Source organism: Cordyceps militaris, assembly GCF_000225605.1.
Source record: "Cordyceps militaris CM01 unplaced genomic scaffold CCM_S00001, whole genome shotgun sequence".
Classification (NCBI taxonomy): Eukaryota; Fungi; Ascomycota; class Sordariomycetes; order Hypocreales; family Cordycipitaceae; genus Cordyceps; species Cordyceps militaris.
Window position 1 is genome coordinate 1,538,640 of NW_006271969.1, and position 19,142 is coordinate 1,557,781.

Genomic DNA, 19,142 nt, shown 5'->3' on the forward strand with positions numbered 1-19,142 from the left:
CGGATCTGCGAGTACGCGTCACTGAACCGGGACCTTGCTTTACTGGCAAGTCTGGCACACGATGGCCAGCTACAACTGGCTTTAGCTCGACGGGTTGCATTCACCGACTACGGATTGATTGCCGACGCATTCAATTCACACACAGCCTTCCTGTGTGTGGGGAAAGAGATGTTACTGGTGCCGCGGCGTTGATTGACGAACACCAAGTGTCCGGTCCCTGGCCCACGAGCCGAGTCAGCGCGACTTATAAAGACTGCCACATCGCCAGGCTCCTGACAAGGACTCATCCCCATTCCCCCTTCACTCACACCTCTTTCATCACCCTTCTCGTCAGCTCGTTTCCCAACATGGCACAGGTTCAGGGCACCAACGACGACCGCTTTGCGGAGCTTCGCAACATCTTCCAGCAGCGCCTCGACTCGGGCGACGACCTGGGCGCCTCCATCACGGTCAACATTGACGGCAAGACCGTCGTCGACCTCTGGGGCGGCCACACCAGCACCGAGCGCACCGAGCCGTGGCAAGAGGACACGATTGTCAACGTGTGGTCCTCGAGCAAGACCATCATCTCCCTTGCCATCCTCATGCTCGTCGACCGCGGGCTGCTCGACGTGCACGAAAACGTCGCCGCCTACTGGCCCGAGTTCGCCGCCAACGGCAAGGCGCACGTCAAGGTGCGCCACCTGCTCTCGCACACGTCGGGCGTGAGCGGCTGGGAGGCGCCGCTGGCGCGCGACGACCTGTACGACCGCGAAAAGGCGACGCGGCTGCTCGCCGCGCAGGCGCCCTGGTGGGAGCCCGGCACCGCCTCGGGCTACCACAGCCTGACCATGGGCTTCCTGCTCGGCGAGCTCGTCGTGCGCGTCACCGGCGGCCAGACGATGCGGCAGTTCATCGCCGCCGAGATTGCCGGCCCGCTCAACGTCGACTTCCAGCTCGGCGCCGCCGAGCACGACTGGCCGCGCGTGGCCACGCTCGACACGGGCGGCCGCGGCAGCATGGCGCTGCCGCCGGGCGCGCCTGAAATCACGGCCAAGACGCTGCTCAACCCGGCGCCCGACGCCAGCAGCGCCATGTCCGCCGGCTGGCGCCGCGCCGAGATTGGCGCCGCCAACGGGCACAGCAACGCCCGCGCCCTCGCCAAGATCATGTCGGCGATTGCGCTCGGCGGCGAGGTCGACGGCGTGCGCCTGCTGTCGCCCAAGACCATCGACCTCATCTTTGAGCAGCAGTCGCACGGCGTCGACATGGTGCTCCACAGGAACGTCCAGTTCGGCATCGGCTACGGCATCTGCCTCGCCGGCGACTCGGCCGTCAACGAGATCCTGCCGCGCGGCCGCATCTGCTACTGGAGCGGCTGGGGCGGCTCCATGGTCGCTGCCGATACCGAGCGCCGCATGACGTTTTCGTACACCATGAATAAGATGTGGATCAACGCCGGCACGATAGGTAACCCCAACACGCTCGCCTACGGCCGCGCTGTGTATGCAGCCCTCGGCGTCAAGGTCGAGGGCAAGCAGGCGGGAGCGCCTTGAAGAAGTTGGGTGAATGCTGGGCGACTTTGCGTGTGAAAACATGAGTTGGGATTATTTAGATTGTAGTCTCTCCATAGTACTTTGGGGGCTCGTGTGCCCCTTTCATGTCAATAACAATTTGCCCTCGTGGCCATGTTTTCTGGGTCTAATCTCCCTCGACTCGACTTTGATACTCTTATACATCAGTATCGCGCCGTTTATCGAGCGCGGATGCAGACATTTATAAAACAAGGACTTTAAAAGGAATACGTTTATAAGATTATTATGCAAATGCCGAGACCGTAGGAACTATTTCCCATCTATACCAATGCGCCAGCACTCCCCCGAAATATTGCGCTGCTTAGTCAAAGTCTTGCTGATGCGCAGCATCAGGCACTTCGCCCTCCAACTGCTCCATGTGAAGAGGTTCTGTTTCTAAACCGCCACGCGCAAGCATGCTAGGTCTTCGAGCGCGTTCATCCGTCAGCGCCTCGCTCTCTTCCTCAATCTCGCTCTGCGACTCCTCCAGCGCCGATTCGTCCGCCGTGTCGTCTGCGTGGCCGAGCCTGTCCGCAATCTCCCGCTGCAGGCCGTCCACGTAGGCCATGGCTGTGGCAAAATGCGTCGTCGCCCCCTCGGCCGCCGTCCGCGGACGGTATGTCTTTTGCGCCTCGCTGAGGCAGCGCTGCGCAGGAATGTACTTGGACTGCTCCGCCCACGCCTCGGCGGCCAAAACGGCCCAGGCAGCCGACTTCCGGCGGCGGCTGCCCCAGTGCCAGCTGCCAATGCCTGTCTTAGAGGCGTAGCAGATGGCGAGACGTTCTTTGGTGAGAGCGTCACCGATGCGGCCCGGGATGCGCGACTCCAGTAGTCGCAGGCCCCATCGCCCGGCGTCATCGACATTGGAGCCCCCTCGTAGGCGTAATAGCTCAAGGCCTAGTGTGAGACTCCGTAGAGCGCCGTATGGGCTGCTGCATCGGGTCTGGTATGAATAGAAAGCCGACTCGAGCATTTGGTCAATAGTTTCTGTCCGCGTTTTCGACGTCAGTTGTTGGGGCATCATGAGCATGCTGATAGCGGCCATTTCGTTGGCTGCGGCATAGTATTTCCATGCCTTTGCTTCGCTGAAATCTGGTCGCAGCAAGTCGTATGTTGAATATGCCAGTTTCCAGTCTCGCAACATGAAGGCAAAGTCGGCCAATTTCCGCATGATGGCTTCTGCAGCAGTCGCATGGTAGAAGCCAGCAGGGTCATATATATCCTTATTGCTAGCACCGCCACCGACAGATGTTCGACCGCCTCCGCCAAATCCAGTCCATTTACGCGACAGGTTCATAAATTTTCCGGTAATACCCCTTCGTCGAGATGCCACCTGATCGTTCCATACAGACATATGTCTTTCCATGGTGGGAACAATGGACTGTGTGACCATTTCCTTGATCAAAGTGCGAATAGCGGTCGCATCAGATTCGAATATGTACTGAGATGGGTCGTCGAAATCCTCGTCATCCTCACTGCGCTTAATGTTGTGAAGCTCTTCCGCGGCAGTCATCCAATCACTCCGGGGTAATGGAATGCTGTCGTCGTCTGTTTCGGCGCTTTGGCTGGATCGAAGTCGTAGGAGGTGGCAATGCAGGCCAAGGTGTCGTTTCATCTGTTCAAACAGTGCCATAGACCTTGTAATGTCTCCGTTTTCTTCATCGTGAACGAGCACGTAATAGCGTAAATATTCCCCATCAACCCAGGGAGGCAATCTGTGGTCTCCCAGGTTCGTTTCAGCGTACAGTCGGCGCAGTTCCTCGATGGGGGTTTCGTTGCGTGAACTAATCGCAACGACGCAGGCGACTGGGTGCGCAAAGGTTTCGTGTGGTGTTATTGGGAGGCCGGATAGTAGTCGGCGGAGATATAAAGCGTAGTAAGGGGACGCTGTTTCCACATCGAGTCCTTGCCGTCTCAAAATGTCGTGGTTGGGGGACGCTTGGAAAGCTTGCTCTGCAAAAGTCAGGTGCTTGTCGACTATCGCTTCAACATCTGACAATATAGTTTTGTCCCGGGCTGACGCCGATTGTCGACCGTTTTTCTCATCCATCGAAGACGGCCGCGGACCAGAAATGGCGGGGTCTGGGTGCTCTATGTTGTCTCCGAACTTTGTAAAGCGGATGGAGAAGTCCTCTGCGACACGGCTCACCCCATTGCTATCGCGCACATTAACCTTGCCTTGTATTCTCTCCCCAAAGGGCCGAAGAAGCTCCCATAGACCATTTTTGAAACCCTTTTCGCGAACCAGCGCTTCAGTATCTGCCGAGGGATACACAGCCACGTGCGGGACAAAGGCCCTTAGGACCAGACTGAGGGGCTCCCCAGGGCTATCGGCCGCATTTTCAGGGAGACCGCGTCCCTGGCTGACGTCGAAGACGGTGTTGGCAAGGTATTGCGACGGCGAGCCGCGGCCGGACGGAGACATGGATCGGGAGCCGGGCGGTGAGAGCGTCGAGGCGTAGAGCGAGGCGGCCGAGGGGTTGCTCCTGCGAAAGGGCAGCGAGACGTCGCTCTGCGACATGGAAAGGGGGTTGCCCGCGGACAGAACCTGTCCCCTCTTGGGGACATGAATCACAGAGGCAGCCATCGGGAGTGCCTTGATTGGCGCCGTGGGCGGCTCATCGCGTCGGGGTTGCGCCATGGCAGGCGAATTTGGCGGCGCTACGTCCGGGCCGAGCTTCGCAGTGCGGTTGGGCAATTCATGTGGCGTGACGAGGAGAACAAAGGTTGCGCGCTATTCCTTTGTTGCAGCCGACTCGGCATATTATTTTCGTAGCGAAAAATTATGCAAAAGATGTCATGGAGCGGTGCGCGATCGGCTTGTCTCTTGTTCCCAGCGATCTTTATTAACTAGGAACACGTTCCTGAGCGAGCTGTCTCCCAACGCCATCCCACATTACTCTAGCGGGGCAGAGCCGCGGCTGAGATTTCTCGATAGCTGCATAATTAGAGCTGCCTTGTCGATAGCGCCACAGCTTTATCCTTTTTTGTACCGAGCAATCACTCAAAGTCGCTACTGTCGTCGCTGCATCTTACTCTTTCAGTAATGCCTTCAGACTTGTCCAATTACCTCGCCTCGAAATACCTCGTCGCCGACGCGAAACCAAAGAAGAAGAAGCGCAAGCAAGCCGCAGCCGGCGGCCTGCTCATAACAGACGACGACGATGGCACTTGGGGCCAAAAAACACACGGCGATGACGATGCCGACGACGGCCCCGTCACCGTGACGGGCGCATCGGCCGAGTTTCGACGAGCAAAGAAGAACAACTGGAAACCCCTGGGCGGCGGCGACGCAACCAAGGACACAGACGACACGGCCGCCGCCGACGCCATCCTCGCCTCCGCCGCCGCCGAGTCCGCCGCTGCCCGTGCCGAAGACGAAGAGATGCCGCTGGTGGCGGACGACGACGACCACCACAGCACCGTCAAGATGAGCGACGGCACACACGCCGGCCTGCAGTCCGCGGCCACGGTGTCGGCGCAGCTGCGCCGGCGGCAACGTGAGGAGCGCGCCGAGTTTGAGCGGCACCGCGCGACCGCCCAGGAGGAGGAGACGGTGTACCGCGACGCCACCGGCCGGCGCATCGACATTTCCATGCGCCGCGCCGAGGCGCGCCGGATGGCCGCCGAGGCCGAGGACAAGGAGCGGCTCGCCAAGGAGGCGCTCAAGGGCGAGGTGCAGCAGGAGGAGGCCCGACAGCGGCGCGAGCTGCTGGAGGATGCCAAGCTGATGCCGCTGGCGCGGGGCGCGGATGACGAGGCGATGAATCAGGAGCTCAAGGCGCAGGAGCGGTGGAACGATCCCATGATGCAGTTCATGAGCGGCGGCGGCAGGGATGACGCGGGCAAAAAGGGCAAGTCAAAACGACGGCCCGTGTACGCAGGCGCGGCGCCGCCGAATAGGTACGGCATCAAGCCGGGGTACCGCTGGGACGGCGTGGACAGGGGCACAGGGTTTGAGGCGGAGCGCTTCAAAGCCCTGAACAGGATGAAGAGGAACGAGGGACTCGACTACGCATGGCAGATGGATGAGTAGGCAAGAATATGAACCATAGATACCCGCCGCCAGTTGGATGAGGGCGTTCCAATCCATCTGGCCAACAACGCCACCACAGCATTGTGGAAAAATATAATAAAGCATGTATTAATTCTACACTAGCGCCTGTGTCTTTGACGGCGTCCGGAACTCAAGATGCGAGAATAGTAAACTGAAATCCAGTTACCACAACGCCATTGCCCGTGTCACGGCGGCAAGCTCTTGCATGTGCGCATAGTTAACTGGAAGCTCTCTCTATTTGCGCTTGCGCAGTAGCTTTTCGGGTCCGTATTCGCACAGTCGAGTGACGAGCTTGATCCAGTCACCCTTGGCCATCTGGCCGGGCTTGGTGCCGACGCGCGACTGAAAGGGCTTGATAAGCTCCACAATGCTGATGCCGCCGTCGGGAATCTTTTCCAGAATCTCCCATGGTTCGATCCCTGCAGATGAGGGTGGCGGTGATGCACCTGTTGTAATCGGTTAGCATGAGATAAGGTGTTCTTAGATGAAGACAAGTTGCATGAGAGCAAAGACTTACCGGCTGGGACAGGGCTGCCGGCCCGAGATGCGGACGGTGTTCCCTTGGCGCTTGCAACAAGTTTGATCTTCTTTCTGGGTCCAGCACCGTCTGACATTTCGCCCGCTGTAGCTTCGCCATCACTAGTAGATCCAGCACCCAGCTTCTTCTTGCGGACAGCACCAGGAATTGGCGTTCCAGCGCGACTACCAGGTGCCGTTACTGCAGTCTTCTTCATCTTCTTGCGCGACGATTCGTTCCCACTAGATTCGGATAGCGCCGGAGACCCTGCACGCTTCAGGGACTTGCTCTTTTTGTCCGCAGGCTTATGTTTACCTTGTGCGCTTGCGGCCTTTATCTTATTCTTTTCATCTTTGTCGTCCTTGTCCTTCTCGTCCTTCTTTTCACCGTCTTTTTTTTCATCTTCCTTCTTCTCTTCATTCTCTTCGTCCGAAGACTCTTCATCAGACTGCATCACGTCAGTATATTGATAATATGATAGCAATTGGTGGGGTATCCTCACGGAGCTGCTCCAAGGGTTGTCTTCAGATTTGTCACTCTCGTAGATATCTTCGCGATCTCTTTTAATGAGAGCCTTACGAGTGGCTTTGCCAAATTTTTGGCGTTCAAGTTCCTCTTTCAGCTGCTGCTGGAGCTCTTGGTCGACCTGGCCTTCATCACCATCGCCAAACAGGTTGGCACCGAGCTGTTCGCGGCGGATTCTGTCCTTGGAATCTTTCGTATCGTCGTCATCATTGCGTTCAAACATGGGCGCTTCATCGTCATCCTGGAACTCGTCTCCAGACATGTCGATCTCATCATGCTCCATCTTTTCTGCACGGGATGCCGCTTTAAAGGTATCGCTCTCAGTCTTGATCATACCCGACCCATATAGCATTCGTCGCGTAGCTTGCAAATCCTCTTGACCAGACTTCTTCTCTTCATCCTTCATTACCCAGCGACCAACGTCAATCTTTCTGTTCATGTACTCTTCAGCCTGGTCAATGGTAAAAGCTTGGAATTGCGGCTTTGATGTGAAGCGATACCACTTCTCCAGAGGTATCATGCGGAAGACGGACTGATCGATGACAAATGCAACGTTGGATTCTGAGAGAGCAGCAACGTACGAACCAACCCAGACGTTTTTGCCGTCCACGTCCTCGAGATGCCATGGCAAGGCTTCTTCATAACGCAAATCGGATTCTTTTTTGGCTGCAACGGTACGGGGCCCTCTGTTGAACACTGTCCGCTCTTCCTTTTGCTTCTTTGGCTTTTTGGGCACGACTTCTTTGGCGACAGGCGCAATCTTGGCTTGGTTGATGGCGCGCTGCACCTCCTTGTCTGCCTTGATCTGTACTAGTCTCTCTCGTTCTTGCTCATCCACGGGGAGGCGCTGGGGAGCTTCCTCCTTGACTGTTCTGCCGGGGGGTGGCAAGCGAGCATCTCGCCGATGCAGAGTAACGGGTCTGGCAAACTCTTCCTGGTCGGTCGGATCGATAGGTCCCCCGTCGGCTTTGGTTGAAGATAGCTTCATGAGATGATAGCGAATGCCATCAAGCAGTGCCTTCTTCGTTGTCATAATTGGGATGTCGGTATATTTATACGGTGGCGGCGGCTCTGACCAACCACCATATTGTTTGCGCAGTTCATCGAGGCTCTGCTTGCCTCCATTCGCCGCGTTCGATCGCGATGGCCCAGCAGCCGCTGAGGCTGATGAGGACTTCTGGTCTGGTCGGTTGGCAGCCGCAGAAGGGACCTGACGAGGCCTCGGGCGCATTGGGCGCAGAGGATTCGGCTTCCTCTTGGGTTTGCCGTTCATGTTCTGGGTCGGAGGAGTACTCATTTCGACTGCGATTCTAATTGTACAACCTGGAGATGCCGATGGAATGAGGCACAACGTGCGTCGTTTCGCGGATGCGCAGTGCGGCAGCCAGAATCAGAAGCTCACGCATGAACCCGCAGTGGGCGCGTGGTAGCGTTGCACCGCCTGCGCGATGTGGCAAAAGTACGGCAGCAATCGAGCCGCACGAGATATGCCTCGTAAATCTCTGCGTGATGGATCAAGGCCGCGCGAGTTGTCCGGGTCGTGGTGGATGAAGGTTCAAGGAGTGGCTGCCTGGAGATTGCTGTGTTGCAAGGAACAATGACGATGGGGTCCGCAGCCAATGGCCAGCGCGGCTGCTGGCGAGCTTTGTAACACCGCCTGGCAGTAATAAAAGTACCTACAACCCCACTGTAGGTCATTTAGGGAGCCTCGCTAACAATTCCCTTGCGCTGCGCTGAAAAAAAAAGAGGCGTCGCACAGCGGCCAGCATTGAGCGACCGGTGTCCATACCTAGGTGTCCCTAAAGTGAAGATCTAAACAACTCCTAATCTGTAGGTTAATTCTCACAAGATAACTTCTATGTCAGGCAGCTGTCAGCTAAAACCTGCAAGTAAAAAGCTGCGAGGCAGCATGGATTTTCTAAGGATCGCCCTGACTGGCAGACTCCCCACTAAACTACAGGGCTATTGGGGGGTACGTTAGCGCATCACCAATCTGGTACTTTTACAGGTAGGGTAGGGATACTTTCGTTTGCAGTTGATTTTCGCATTGTGATAAGTACCGCATTACAAGCTGCGCATTCACCTGGTCAAGTCTCGCGATCTAGTTACCTCTTCATTGCAACCATTGCAACGGGTGGCACCTGTCGCTTGTCCAGTGTCATGACCATTCTCCACGCTTGATTCACTTCAATCTGCATCCATCCCCATTGCCCCGAGACGCGCTCGAGTAACAGAATATCCTCCGAATGACCTACAATATCGTGTTACACTCGTATCGCTGGCTGCTACCTAGGCCAGCTGCATCCCGGGCAAACAAACATTCACCAAACAAAAAATTCTTGGAAAATCACTCGATCCATCACTTGTTTAATCCATTCTTCGACGCGTTACTACTTCGTCTCCTCGATTAGTTTTGCAAGAGCTACCTATGCAGTGGGGCATCAGCTATCTCTAGCTCGCTTTGTCGCCGCATTTCTTCCTCGTCGGTCTTCATCCTTTATCCTTTCAGCAGCAACATTCATCAGAGTGTCTTGTGGCGCCCTTTCATCTGGTGAAGTCTTACCGCCGCGGCTGGCTTGATGACATCCTTCGACGAGACTTGATCCACTCTTCGTCACTCGTGGACTTGGACACTCCCCTTGCTCCAACTTTTTGAGCTCTCACATCAAGCCGGAAGCTGATGACTCGCAAGAACCTACATAAAAGCTGCAAGCTTCCCGAACAACTCAAGCCTTACATGTACCGTGGACTCAAACAGACATTCTCCCTTTGAGGTACCTCGGACCTGTCGCGCCTCATCGTCGCAATGTCTTACCGTCCAGGTAACCGTCCCACAGAGTCGAGGAGCAACGGCGTCGCTGCTGGATTAGAAATTGAATTCGACAATCTCATGCTGAACTCTTCGGGCGAGCCGAGTGCGCAGTCGCGAACCTCACCCTGGCCACAACATGCTGCTGCTGCTGCTTCTAGCGGACCAATGTTCGTGGCGCCGCCTGGCTTTGGACCAATTCAGTCAGCGGCGGCTCCAATCCAGAATGCGGCGGCTCCGATCCAGAATGCGGCAGTGCACTATGGGAACGCAGACCACTTTCAACAGAAGCCGCCAACTCGAAAACGGCCAAACCAGGCTCAAAGAAGACAGATGAGCTCCCAACTCTCTGTGGATGTCGACACTCGTATCTCGAATCCATCATACAATTGGCAAGCACTCAACCATGGACCGAATCGAGCAGGTCCATCTGCGCCGTTTCCACGCCACCAATACACAATGTCGCATCCTCACACAGACCACTCCAGATCGCGCCAGCAGCAGGACCATGTTTCTTGGACTAACGGCCTTGGGGTCCCTCGAAATAGCAACCTGGTCCCGCAGAGTGGCCCCGGTCATCCTGGCTATTTGCCGCAGCATCAAAATAGCCAATTTGAAAACCGCCCGCGTCATAACCCTGGCATCCACGGTAATCGCCATGGCAGACCGCAGGTCACACGAGAGGAGATCATCAGCCAGTCTACGCTCCTCGACAACTTGTGCTCCAAAACATTAGCCAGCTCCGAAATTGCTAGGTCCGACATTGCGGAAAAAGAAACCTTTCGCCACCGTATTGAGGGAATCTGTCGCCAGGTTATTACAGAGCACGAGTGGAATACCAATGAAAACCCAGATTTTCCGCCGCCATCCGTGGAGCTTAGGTGCTTCGGGAGCTTAGCCTCTGGGTTCGCAACTAAAGCCTCTGACATGGACCTTGGTCTGCTGTCCCCCCTTTCAGATCTTCAGCCGGACGCTCCTGGATCTCCGATTCCCAGACTCATTGAGAAGGCATTCTTGGACGTTGGCATTGGCGCTCGTCTCCTCAGTCGTACCAGAGTCCCGATCATCAAGTTATGTGAATCACCGCCAGAGCCTCTGCTAAAAGATCTACTTGCGAACCGAGCGAAATGGGAAGCTGGCATGGACCAGGATCACAATGAATCTCAGGATGAGGATGAGCACGTTGCCGACAAAAGCAATTGTGTCAAAATCGAGGAATCTACACCTCAATCCGAGCAAGGCAACAATGCTGTTGACTTTTCCACGTTTCAGGTTCTGGATGAAGATGGGCAGCTGCATGACTTTCATATCCGGCAAACATCCAAGCATAATCTCACCAGCTACTATGGATTGGCAAAACGCGTACTGCGCAAGGCAGGCGGACGTGATGTCACGTTATCCAACTGGAGAGAATTCACACATCATGACTGGAATGTCTTGAATCTCGTTTGTCGAGCCTTCGTGCACGGTCTTGCAGACGCAATGCTGCGTCAAAGTTTGATCAAGTATCCCTCACTTGCATTCAAGCTAGATTCCGGTACCCCACACAATCGCTCGCTACTTGGAGTATCTACCCAAGTCGAGGGTGAAGAAATTATACAAATGTGGCAGAATTGGCCCATTTCCACTGTTCTCGCTCGACTTGATCCTCTCCACGGACCCTGTATTGACTTCTGGTACCGTCTACAAGCCGAGGAGAATTTCGGCCAGGATCCCCTCCGGTACACCAAGGAGCTACAAATCGCTTTAGAGAAACTCAAAAAGCTACCATCGTTCCAGCTTTTACTATTTGAGCAGAGCCAACAAGAATCTGTCACGCAGTACCTCGAACGAATGTTGACCATCACCAAGCATCTTCAGATATCCGGGCATCTGGACGGAAGCAGTCAAGTCCAGCGCGAGGTCATCGATAAATACATTGCTGGCATTTGCTACGAGGATGTTCGCAATGATGTCAAGTCGTGGCAATCCAGTACTGGTACTCTCGATCTGGGTGTTGTTAGCTCCAAGCACAGGTGTTTGCAACTAGCTGCGGATCTCGAACGGGCTCTAAACAAGAGAATCTACGATGGCGCGGTTGCCGAAGATGTAAGCCGTGGCATCGAGATTTTGCGTGGCCCTTTGAGGGAACCTGTGGGTCAACGCGGGCCACTCGCTCTCGTTGTTCCAATCGCCAACGATGAAGTAGATGCATTATTCCGCAGGCTCGAATCCATTCCAGACCCCCAAACAGTGGCACCAAACCAACCCCATGACAGATATCACGACCCCCTCGAGTTTCCCGAGCGCGGTGCTGGGGTTCAGTGCGATCTCAATTTTTCGGCGCACCTCGCATTGGAAAACACGCTTCTGCTTCGTTGTTATTCCCATACAGACATGCGAGTGCGACCAATGGTATTATTTATCAAACATTGGGCCAAGGTCCGTGGCATCAATTCTGGATATCGGGGGACACTCTCCAGCTACGGCTACGTGTTGATGGTGCTACATTACCTTGTCAACGTGGCTTCACCATATGTCTGCCCAAACCTGCAACTCATCCCTATCTCCGAGACGGATGACCCTCAAATCTGCAAAGGATATAACGTGAGATTTTGGCGCAACGAAATAGCTATTATGCGGCTGGCCGGCTCCAACGGGATAAACCAAAACTCGCAAACTATTGGCTATCTATTGCGTGGGTTTTTCGAGTATTTCGCGCAGGGTGGCACCTTGAGCACTAGGCCGATGCGAGGATTCGACTGGGGTCGAGAGGTTCTGAGCTTGCGCTCGTCTGGCGGCCTCCTGTCAAAGCAGGAAAAGGGCTGGACTGGAGCAAAAACTGTTTATCAAGCGCAAGATCCAAACGAACCGTCGGTGAAGCCGCCAACAAACACTACGGAGGGCACGCTAAGTAGCACGCCTCCTGATGAAGCAAGGACAACTCCTAAAAGTGCGGTTCCCGTTAAGGAGGTAAGACTTCGATATCTGTTCGCCATTGAGGACCCCTTTGAGATTGAGCACAATGTTGCCCGTACCGTCACACACAACGGTATCGTGTCAATTCGGGATGAGTTCCGCAGAGCCTGGAGAATTATCCAGGCAGCTGGGCAAGGCATGCCTCACGATGACTTGTTAGAGGATGTTACCCAGGAAGGCGTCAACTTTAAACGGTCTCTCCGTGAAGTATGTGGGTGGGAGATGGAGAGATAAACTGAAGTAGCAACCTACGGGCTCTTCTTCTTTTTGGTTGTAATCCTAAGCTCTTCTTTATGAGCGTCAAGGGCCGTGTACACAATGGTATGTGTCGAGCATGAAGGGGTATGTACACAAGGGCGTGTTATGCATGCATGGAGTATGGTGTAAATGTGTTCGGGGTATCTCTATATACAGCGGTTGGTAGCGTTGCCTAATTTTGAGCGATTACACCTATTTATTCGACAGGTAACAATCCGAACATGTTACTCGTTGCTAAGCCTTTCGTTGATTTCTTTGAGACGGCGCTATCACTTTTCTGCTTCTTGCACCGCTTACTAGGTATGATCTTGTACTCGGCCTGTGGGTCTGGTAGCTCGAAAGATTGACTCAATATGCCTCCAGTTTCGGCCGCTGGGGCAGTACGGAGCAATTCACAGACGCTTCTCGCGTTTGGTGATTCTTCCAACAGTGGCAGCTTGCGTAGCGCGTGGGCCAGCTTCGTAAAGGACGAGCCAGCCACTCTTTGCGCGTCTAGCATGCTGACGTGTACAATCTGCTTGAGCATCCGTAGGGAGTAGTACGCCGCCTGCAGTTGAGCCACAAAATGGACAAAGCGCCACGAGATTGTCTTCGTCTTGTCGTCTGGCCATTCTGCGCGCTGCAGCATGTCTACAGCAAAGGGTGATCTCCCATCCGCCTCGGATCCGTGAATGTCGAGAGTCATGTACGCCAGCAGCCAGTACATGGCGTCTCGCTTGTCCGACCGGCTCCTGGCAAGCTTGTTTAGAGTACCTGCTAGGTGTGCAACTTCGGTGTGGATGGCCGATTGCGAGAGCATAGCCACCTGGCGGCCGCTTTGGTCGGGTGTCTGGACCCTGCGGTATTCGTGTACAGCGCCAGAGCTGCCGGGGACCAACATGTTGCGTGCAAGCGAGTACGCCAGTTGCCGGATGCCCCTGCTGTTTTCCCAGGCCGTGCCCTTTTCTGTGCTGTCAATGAGGACTGGGAGGAACATGCGAAATGCATATGGCGTCGTATTGGACCGGCTTTGCGACAGTTGTAGTAGCAGCTCCGACCAGCGCGGGTCGAGCCCATGTAGCATAAGTTTGTCTCCCAGGTTGAATGTGGGAATCACGGCGCGTTCTTCTTCTTCGTACTGCGCGCAAAACTCCTTGAAGGCCTGCTCGTCCTTGACAGGCTCTGAACAAGCCCGTACCAGCATCGTGGTACTGGTGTGCACCGAGCACAAACGCTCGTAGGCAAAGCGACGAATGTCGGCGATGCCAGAGAGGCCGAGGGCGCGAAAAATATCCCGTGTGCGGTACACGGCAGCGCACACCACGCCCTCGTCGTCTTTGTACATATCTCGCAGCAGCACGACGCCACCAGCGCCGAGATCGTGCACCAGGAGGTCTGAGTCGGACGTGATCACGACACCACCAATGTCTGCAGCAGCCATTGCGCAATAGCCGTCCGCCTCCCCGGGAACAACCTTTACAATGGGCTTGTACCTTTTGGAGCGCTGCAGTCCCTCAATCACTGCAGGTACCAGGAAGCTTGGCGCTTCGAGCGGCTTGATTTCTAGTCTCCCACTCTTGAACGGGTCGATCGTGACCGACTCGGCGGGCTCGAAAATGTGACATCTCGGACAACCACGGCCATTGTAGCCATAGAATGAAGCAAGTTGAGAGGTGCTTTTGACAGCTCTCTGCATGCGAACTGGGAGCTTGCTCTTCGGTAAATATCCATCAAAGAAAATCATGTTTCTACATTGCAGAGTCAGTACAGCTGGGATAGGATCTGGGGCCTCTGTGCAGTGAGGCCAGTGGGACGCCTTACATGTCTGCCCTCTGGAAAACTAGTTGGTCAAGCCAATCTACAGCTGTTTCACCCAGCAAGCGATAGGAAGGATGCTCGACGCCATTGAGGCGGCACACATGCAAGATGTGATGCGCCAGCCCAGGCCCGTCCACCACAACATTTACACGCTCCAACGCCACATGCTGGGCGTACGGCTCGAGCGTCGATATGAGATGTGGGATACCCATGGTGAGGCTAACAAGGCAACAAGGATAGCTATGCGGCGCTGCTCTCAGCTTCAAGCGGGCTGTGCAGCCGAGTTGTCGGTGGCGAATGAGGGAGGGCGAGCCGGCATAGGCAGCGTTGGCTGGCACCTACTGAGGCCGCATGACACTGTCGTGTATGTTTTGGACTCAAGGGGAGGTTGCACAAGAGAAGGGTATTTCGGGATTCCCAGTCAATAGTCCAGTCGTCCTCTCACAAAGCAGCTGAATCGTGGTGTCATAATTGTGCTTTGTCCAGCAAGCCACGGCCTCTGGCCTGCATGGTTCGTGAGCCAGAGTCCCACCAATAGCGGGGGCTAGTTCGCACTGTATATTGGACGCTATAGCGAGATTGCAGCTGGCTGGAGAATCGCCTGTCCGCCCCATAACACCAATATTACCAACGTGTTTCTTTCATTTTCGCACAGTATTCTGTCCCCGCTGGCTGGAAAAGCTTTATTGGCGAGAAAAAAAAACCAGAACACCACTTTTCTTGCCTCCATCCCAGCTTCTCGTGTCGGTCCATGCCACCTATGGCGTGAATTTGATATCAAAGACAATGCGTAACACGCTCATCTTTGCGGGCAATTCGTGCCCGGTTCTCACAAAGCAGATATGTGAGAACCTGGGCATGCGACCGGCCGACGCTGAGCTGACCCAATTCTCCAATGTGAGCTGCCCCCTGGCCCGGCGGCTTCCACCGCCGACAGCTCGTGTGGCGAGGCTAACCTCTTGGTACCAAGGGCGAGACAAGTGTGCGGATTCTCACGAGCGTCCGTGAGAAGGATGTTTTTGTCGTCCAGTCGGGCAGCCCCAGGATCAACGACTCCATCATGGAGCTGCTAATCATGATCAATGCCTGTAAGGGCGGCTCAGCCAACAAGATCACAGGTATGGGCTGAGTCATTGCTGCAAGACAATCTGCAATCTGCGGGGTTCGCGTTTGCTAACGACATTCACTTGTTTGCAGCGGTTCTCCCATACTTTCCCTACAGCCGTCAGTCGAAGAAGAAGTCGCACCGAGGTGCCATCACCGCTCGCATGCTGGCCAACCTGCTTCACGTTGCAGGCGTCAAGCACGTTATCACGGTTGATTTGCACGCATCTCAGATGCAGGGCTTTTTCAAATGCCCGGTTGACAATTTGCATGCGGAGCCCATCATTGCCCGGTGGATCCGCCGCAACGTGCCCCAGTGGAAGGAGGCCGTTGTTGTATCCAAGAATGCCGGTGGCACGAAGCGTGTTACATCTTTGGCTGATGCACTCAAGCTCAACTTCGGCATGGTGACTACAGACCGAAAGCGAACCACCAACATGTCCCAAAGCATTATCATGAATCACTATGATAGGGAGGATCGCACGCCGGCGCTGGAAACATCCACTTCGGCCAGCATTCGTCCTAACCGCGATGCGGAAGAAGTGTTTGCCTCTCAGCAGGCCCAAGCCAAGCAGGCTGTCATCTCAGCCGACTCGCAAGGTTCCCCTAAACGGTCGCACGCTGCCATGGCCAGGTTGGCGAGCGAAGGCGTAACGCCAACCCGGAATGGCAGCACCACACCGTCTTCAAACTCGACAGGCCAAACTGCCCAGGACGAGGATGGCTATGACGATCATCGGCCTCAGGAGGTCACTCGCGGCAGACTAGTTCATGGACACGTGGTTGAAGACGATTTCCCGTCTCCAGAACAAGAACAGAGCGATACTGAGGAAGACCCCATGGCGATGTCACGTGCCTCTTCCTTCTTCGTCCCTGAGAAGCAAGCTCTGGGTGGCAGCAGTGATCCCACTGCCAGCTCCGATGAAGAGGACAACGTCTACCAGGATACCAAGACCGAACACATGATTACCCTTGTCGGTGACGTGAAGAACAAAACGGTCTTCCTAGTAGATGACATGATTGATAAGCCTGGGTCTTGGATTGCTGCGGCAGAGACAGTCGTCAAGCGTGGCCGAGCCAAGAAGGTGTACTGCATTGCCACGCACGGCGTATTTGGGGCGGACTGTCTGGAGCGACTGCAGGCGTGCGAGTGCATCGACTCAATTGTCGTGACCAACAGTTTCCCCATCAGCCATGATCGCGTTAAGGGCGTCACCAAGCTGGTCATTCTCGACCTGTCGATTCTGCTTTCGGAGTCTATCCGGCGCAACCACTATGGAGAGTCAATCTCGCCTCTTTACCAACACACAGACTAGGTTGCTCTGCTTAACAGCAAAATGTCTGGACGCATTTGCACAACGATTGTCTCGCATTCATTTGACAAGACGATTACTTCATATCTTGATTTCTTATTTTACGCTAGCGTGGCGTCTCTGGAAGGTAAATTGCAATAACTGCTTGTTCTTTGGTTTGCTTACTATGATTTCTTCATGAGCAAGCAGCAGGTAGCATGGCAAACATGAATTGTTTCCCAGTCCCCCTCCATTGCCAACTCCTGTGACTTTCATGTGAAGAGGGTTTCTCCGAGTCTCGCGGTCTTCTTTGCGTAGCTTTCTGAAAGAAGGTCTGACGAGAGCCCAGAAGCCCCAAACAAACGCACATGCGTACACTCCCCGGTGATGCTGCCACTTACGGCAGCAAGGGCCCGATTCATCTCAGAATGGGCTCTTAACGGAACATCGGTAGATTGAACTCTCGTTCTTAGAAGGCCCCTAACTCTGGTCATCTTGATGGCTTCGCCCTCGGGCGCGTGGGTGAGGGGCAAGAGAATTTTTCGAACATTTCAACTGTATTATCTGTTTAATATGTGACAATTTGTTGTTCATAGATAGCTGTATTTAAGTAAATAGGTCATATCGAAAAGAAAAGCGTCTTTTACATGTCTATTTTTTGCTGCCGCATGTTCTACTCTTCCCCCTTTTGTCTTTGGTCTGTTTTTGCCAGGTCGACTCAGGCGGTCTTGCGATACATATTGGCAGGACCAACACCAGCCTACATCTTCTGTTAGCTAGCGTGCAATGGGGAGGGGTGCGAGCATTTTGCTTACCTGAACCGTAGGGAAAATGAGAGAATCGGCAACAACAACGTTCTGGCGACGGGTGACATTGAAGACGATGACCTCGGCAATGTCCTGGGGCGTCAGAGGCTCCATGCCACTTGTTTTGATGTTAGCAACCGGCAAATCGAGGTTGATAGCCGCCGCGAACCGGCGCTGGACAGGAATGCACTTACGCGTAGGTAGCATCAGCCTTGGCCTTGTCGCCACGGAAGCGAACAACGGAGAATTCCTAAGACGAGCGGTTAGCCGTTTGACCGTTGTTCGTTGGCTCTAGTAGCCGTCATGGGAGAAGTTCGTACGGTCTCGACCGCGCCAGGGTCCACCTCCATGACGCGAATCTTGGTGCTGATGGTCTCACGGCGCAAGCTGTCGGTGAAGCTGCGTACAGCGGCCTTGGTCGCACAGTAGATGGAGCCGCCGGCGTAGGGCTCGCGACCAGCGATGGAGCCAATGTTGACAATATCGCCGGCTCCGCCATCTGGGCGGGCAAAGAAGATGGGCAGGACGGCCTGGGTGACATTGATGAGGCCGGTGACGTTTGTGTCGAACATGATGTTGATGTCGGCCTCGGCAATGTTGCCGGCCGTCTCGACGCCACGGACGCCGCCGCTTTTGGGGTTATCAGCTTTGTTTCTATAAAACGGCTTCCCTAACTTAGACCCTTGGGGGGCAGCTCGCTTACGCATTGTTGATCAGAACGTCGATGTTCTTAAATTCGTCTGGCAGCTGGCCCACAAAGGCGCGCACCTCGTCGGGCTTGCTGACGTCGAGCTGTAGCGGCAGGATCTTGACGCCGTCGCCGACCTGCTGGGTGATGGCGGCGGCAATTTCGCGGATGGTGTCGATGCGGCGCGCGGCGAGGATGAGGCGCAGGTCGTGCGGCTGGGCGAGGGCGAACTCGAGCGCGCAGGCCTGGCCGATGCCGGCGGAGGCGCCGGTGATCAGGATGGTCTTGCCGGCGAGGCGCTGGCCGGCGCTGGCGGTGACGGCTTGGGAAGTGGCCATTGTGCGATTGTTGTTGGGTTGCCGTCGGCGGTAGGAAGGTCGGCGGCGATCGGCTGGGAAGAGGAGGGGTGCGGCGGGCCGTGTCGCTCGGGCGTGCAGGAGGAGGCCGGTGGTGGTTCGCGGGGTTGGCGGCGGCGGGGACGAGGATGTCGACAGTGGGCAGCGCGATGACGAGACGGGGCCGATGGCGGTGCTGATGGTGCGGGAGACGCGGGCGAGAGAGGAGAGGTGGTGGACGGGACGACAAGAGATATTCATGAAGGATAGATGGTCGGCTTGCGGGTTTGAGACGATTGGTCAGTGGACGATGCGATAAATGTTCGCCCGTCCGGTCGCTGCCGTTGTGTGGAGTCGTGTGCGTGGGTGGTTCCAGAGCCTACTTAGTGAAGCCTGGGGTAGCTTTCGAAGCACCGCAATTTCAATTTTTCGGGGATAGTTAC

The 19,142-nt window shown here is 55.3% G+C and overlaps 8 protein-coding genes across 8 annotated transcripts; 4 read left to right on the forward strand and 4 right to left on the reverse strand.

The window, feature by feature from the left end:
* Positions 1 to 347: 347 nt before the first annotated feature.
* On the forward strand, positions 348 to 1,535 carry CCM_00428 (beta-lactamase; the record flags this gene model as incomplete). The annotated part of the gene is made up of 1 exon (XM_006665588.1): positions 348 to 1,535. The coding sequence occupies one exon, from the start codon at positions 348 to 350 to the stop codon at positions 1,533 to 1,535; it is 1,188 nt and encodes a 395-aa protein (XP_006665651.1).
* A 340-nt stretch (positions 1,536 to 1,875) lies between these two features.
* On the reverse strand, positions 1,876 to 4,194 carry CCM_00429 (uncharacterized protein; the record flags this gene model as incomplete). Its single annotated transcript, XM_006665589.1, has 1 exon — positions 1,876 to 4,194. The coding sequence occupies one exon, from the start codon at positions 4,192 to 4,194 to the stop codon at positions 1,876 to 1,878; it is 2,319 nt and encodes a 772-aa protein (XP_006665652.1).
* A 405-nt stretch (positions 4,195 to 4,599) lies between these two features.
* On the forward strand, positions 4,600 to 5,589 carry CCM_00430 (cell cycle control protein (Cwf26); the record flags this gene model as incomplete). The annotated part of the gene is made up of 1 exon (XM_006665590.1): positions 4,600 to 5,589. The coding sequence occupies one exon, from the start codon at positions 4,600 to 4,602 to the stop codon at positions 5,587 to 5,589; it is 990 nt and encodes a 329-aa protein (XP_006665653.1).
* A 255-nt stretch (positions 5,590 to 5,844) lies between these two features.
* On the reverse strand, positions 5,845 to 7,949 carry CCM_00431 (Transcription Factor IIF, Rap30/Rap74, interaction; the record flags this gene model as incomplete). The annotated part of the gene is made up of 2 exons (XM_006665591.1): positions 5,845 to 6,056; positions 6,128 to 7,949. 2 exons carry the CDS (start codon positions 7,947 to 7,949, stop codon positions 5,845 to 5,847), a joined length of 2,034 nt encoding a protein of 677 aa, XP_006665654.1.
* A 1,509-nt stretch (positions 7,950 to 9,458) lies between these two features.
* On the forward strand, positions 9,459 to 12,653 carry CCM_00432 (Poly(A) RNA polymerase cid13; the record flags this gene model as incomplete). Its single annotated transcript, XM_006665592.1, has 1 exon — positions 9,459 to 12,653. One exon carries the CDS (start codon positions 9,459 to 9,461, stop codon positions 12,651 to 12,653), a length of 3,195 nt encoding a protein of 1,064 aa, XP_006665655.1.
* A 220-nt stretch (positions 12,654 to 12,873) lies between these two features.
* On the reverse strand, positions 12,874 to 14,686 carry CCM_00433 (uncharacterized protein; the record flags this gene model as incomplete). Its single annotated transcript, XM_006665593.1, has 2 exons — positions 12,874 to 14,404; positions 14,478 to 14,686. 2 exons carry the CDS (start codon positions 14,684 to 14,686, stop codon positions 12,874 to 12,876), a joined length of 1,740 nt encoding a protein of 579 aa, XP_006665656.1.
* A 574-nt stretch (positions 14,687 to 15,260) lies between these two features.
* CCM_00434 (ribose-phosphate pyrophosphokinase) lies at positions 15,261 to 16,894 on the forward strand (the record flags this gene model as incomplete). The annotated part of the gene is made up of 3 exons (XM_006665594.1): positions 15,261 to 15,371; positions 15,445 to 15,592; positions 15,672 to 16,894. 3 exons carry the CDS (start codon positions 15,261 to 15,263, stop codon positions 16,892 to 16,894), a joined length of 1,482 nt encoding a protein of 493 aa, XP_006665657.1.
* A 694-nt stretch (positions 16,895 to 17,588) lies between these two features.
* On the reverse strand, positions 17,589 to 18,960 carry CCM_00435 (Short-chain dehydrogenase/reductase SDR; the record flags this gene model as incomplete). The annotated part of the gene is made up of 5 exons (XM_006665595.1): positions 17,589 to 17,630; positions 17,686 to 17,794; positions 17,871 to 17,926; positions 17,997 to 18,330; positions 18,380 to 18,960. 5 exons carry the CDS (start codon positions 18,958 to 18,960, stop codon positions 17,589 to 17,591), a joined length of 1,122 nt encoding a protein of 373 aa, XP_006665658.1.
* Between the last annotated feature and the right edge of the window lie 182 nt (positions 18,961 to 19,142).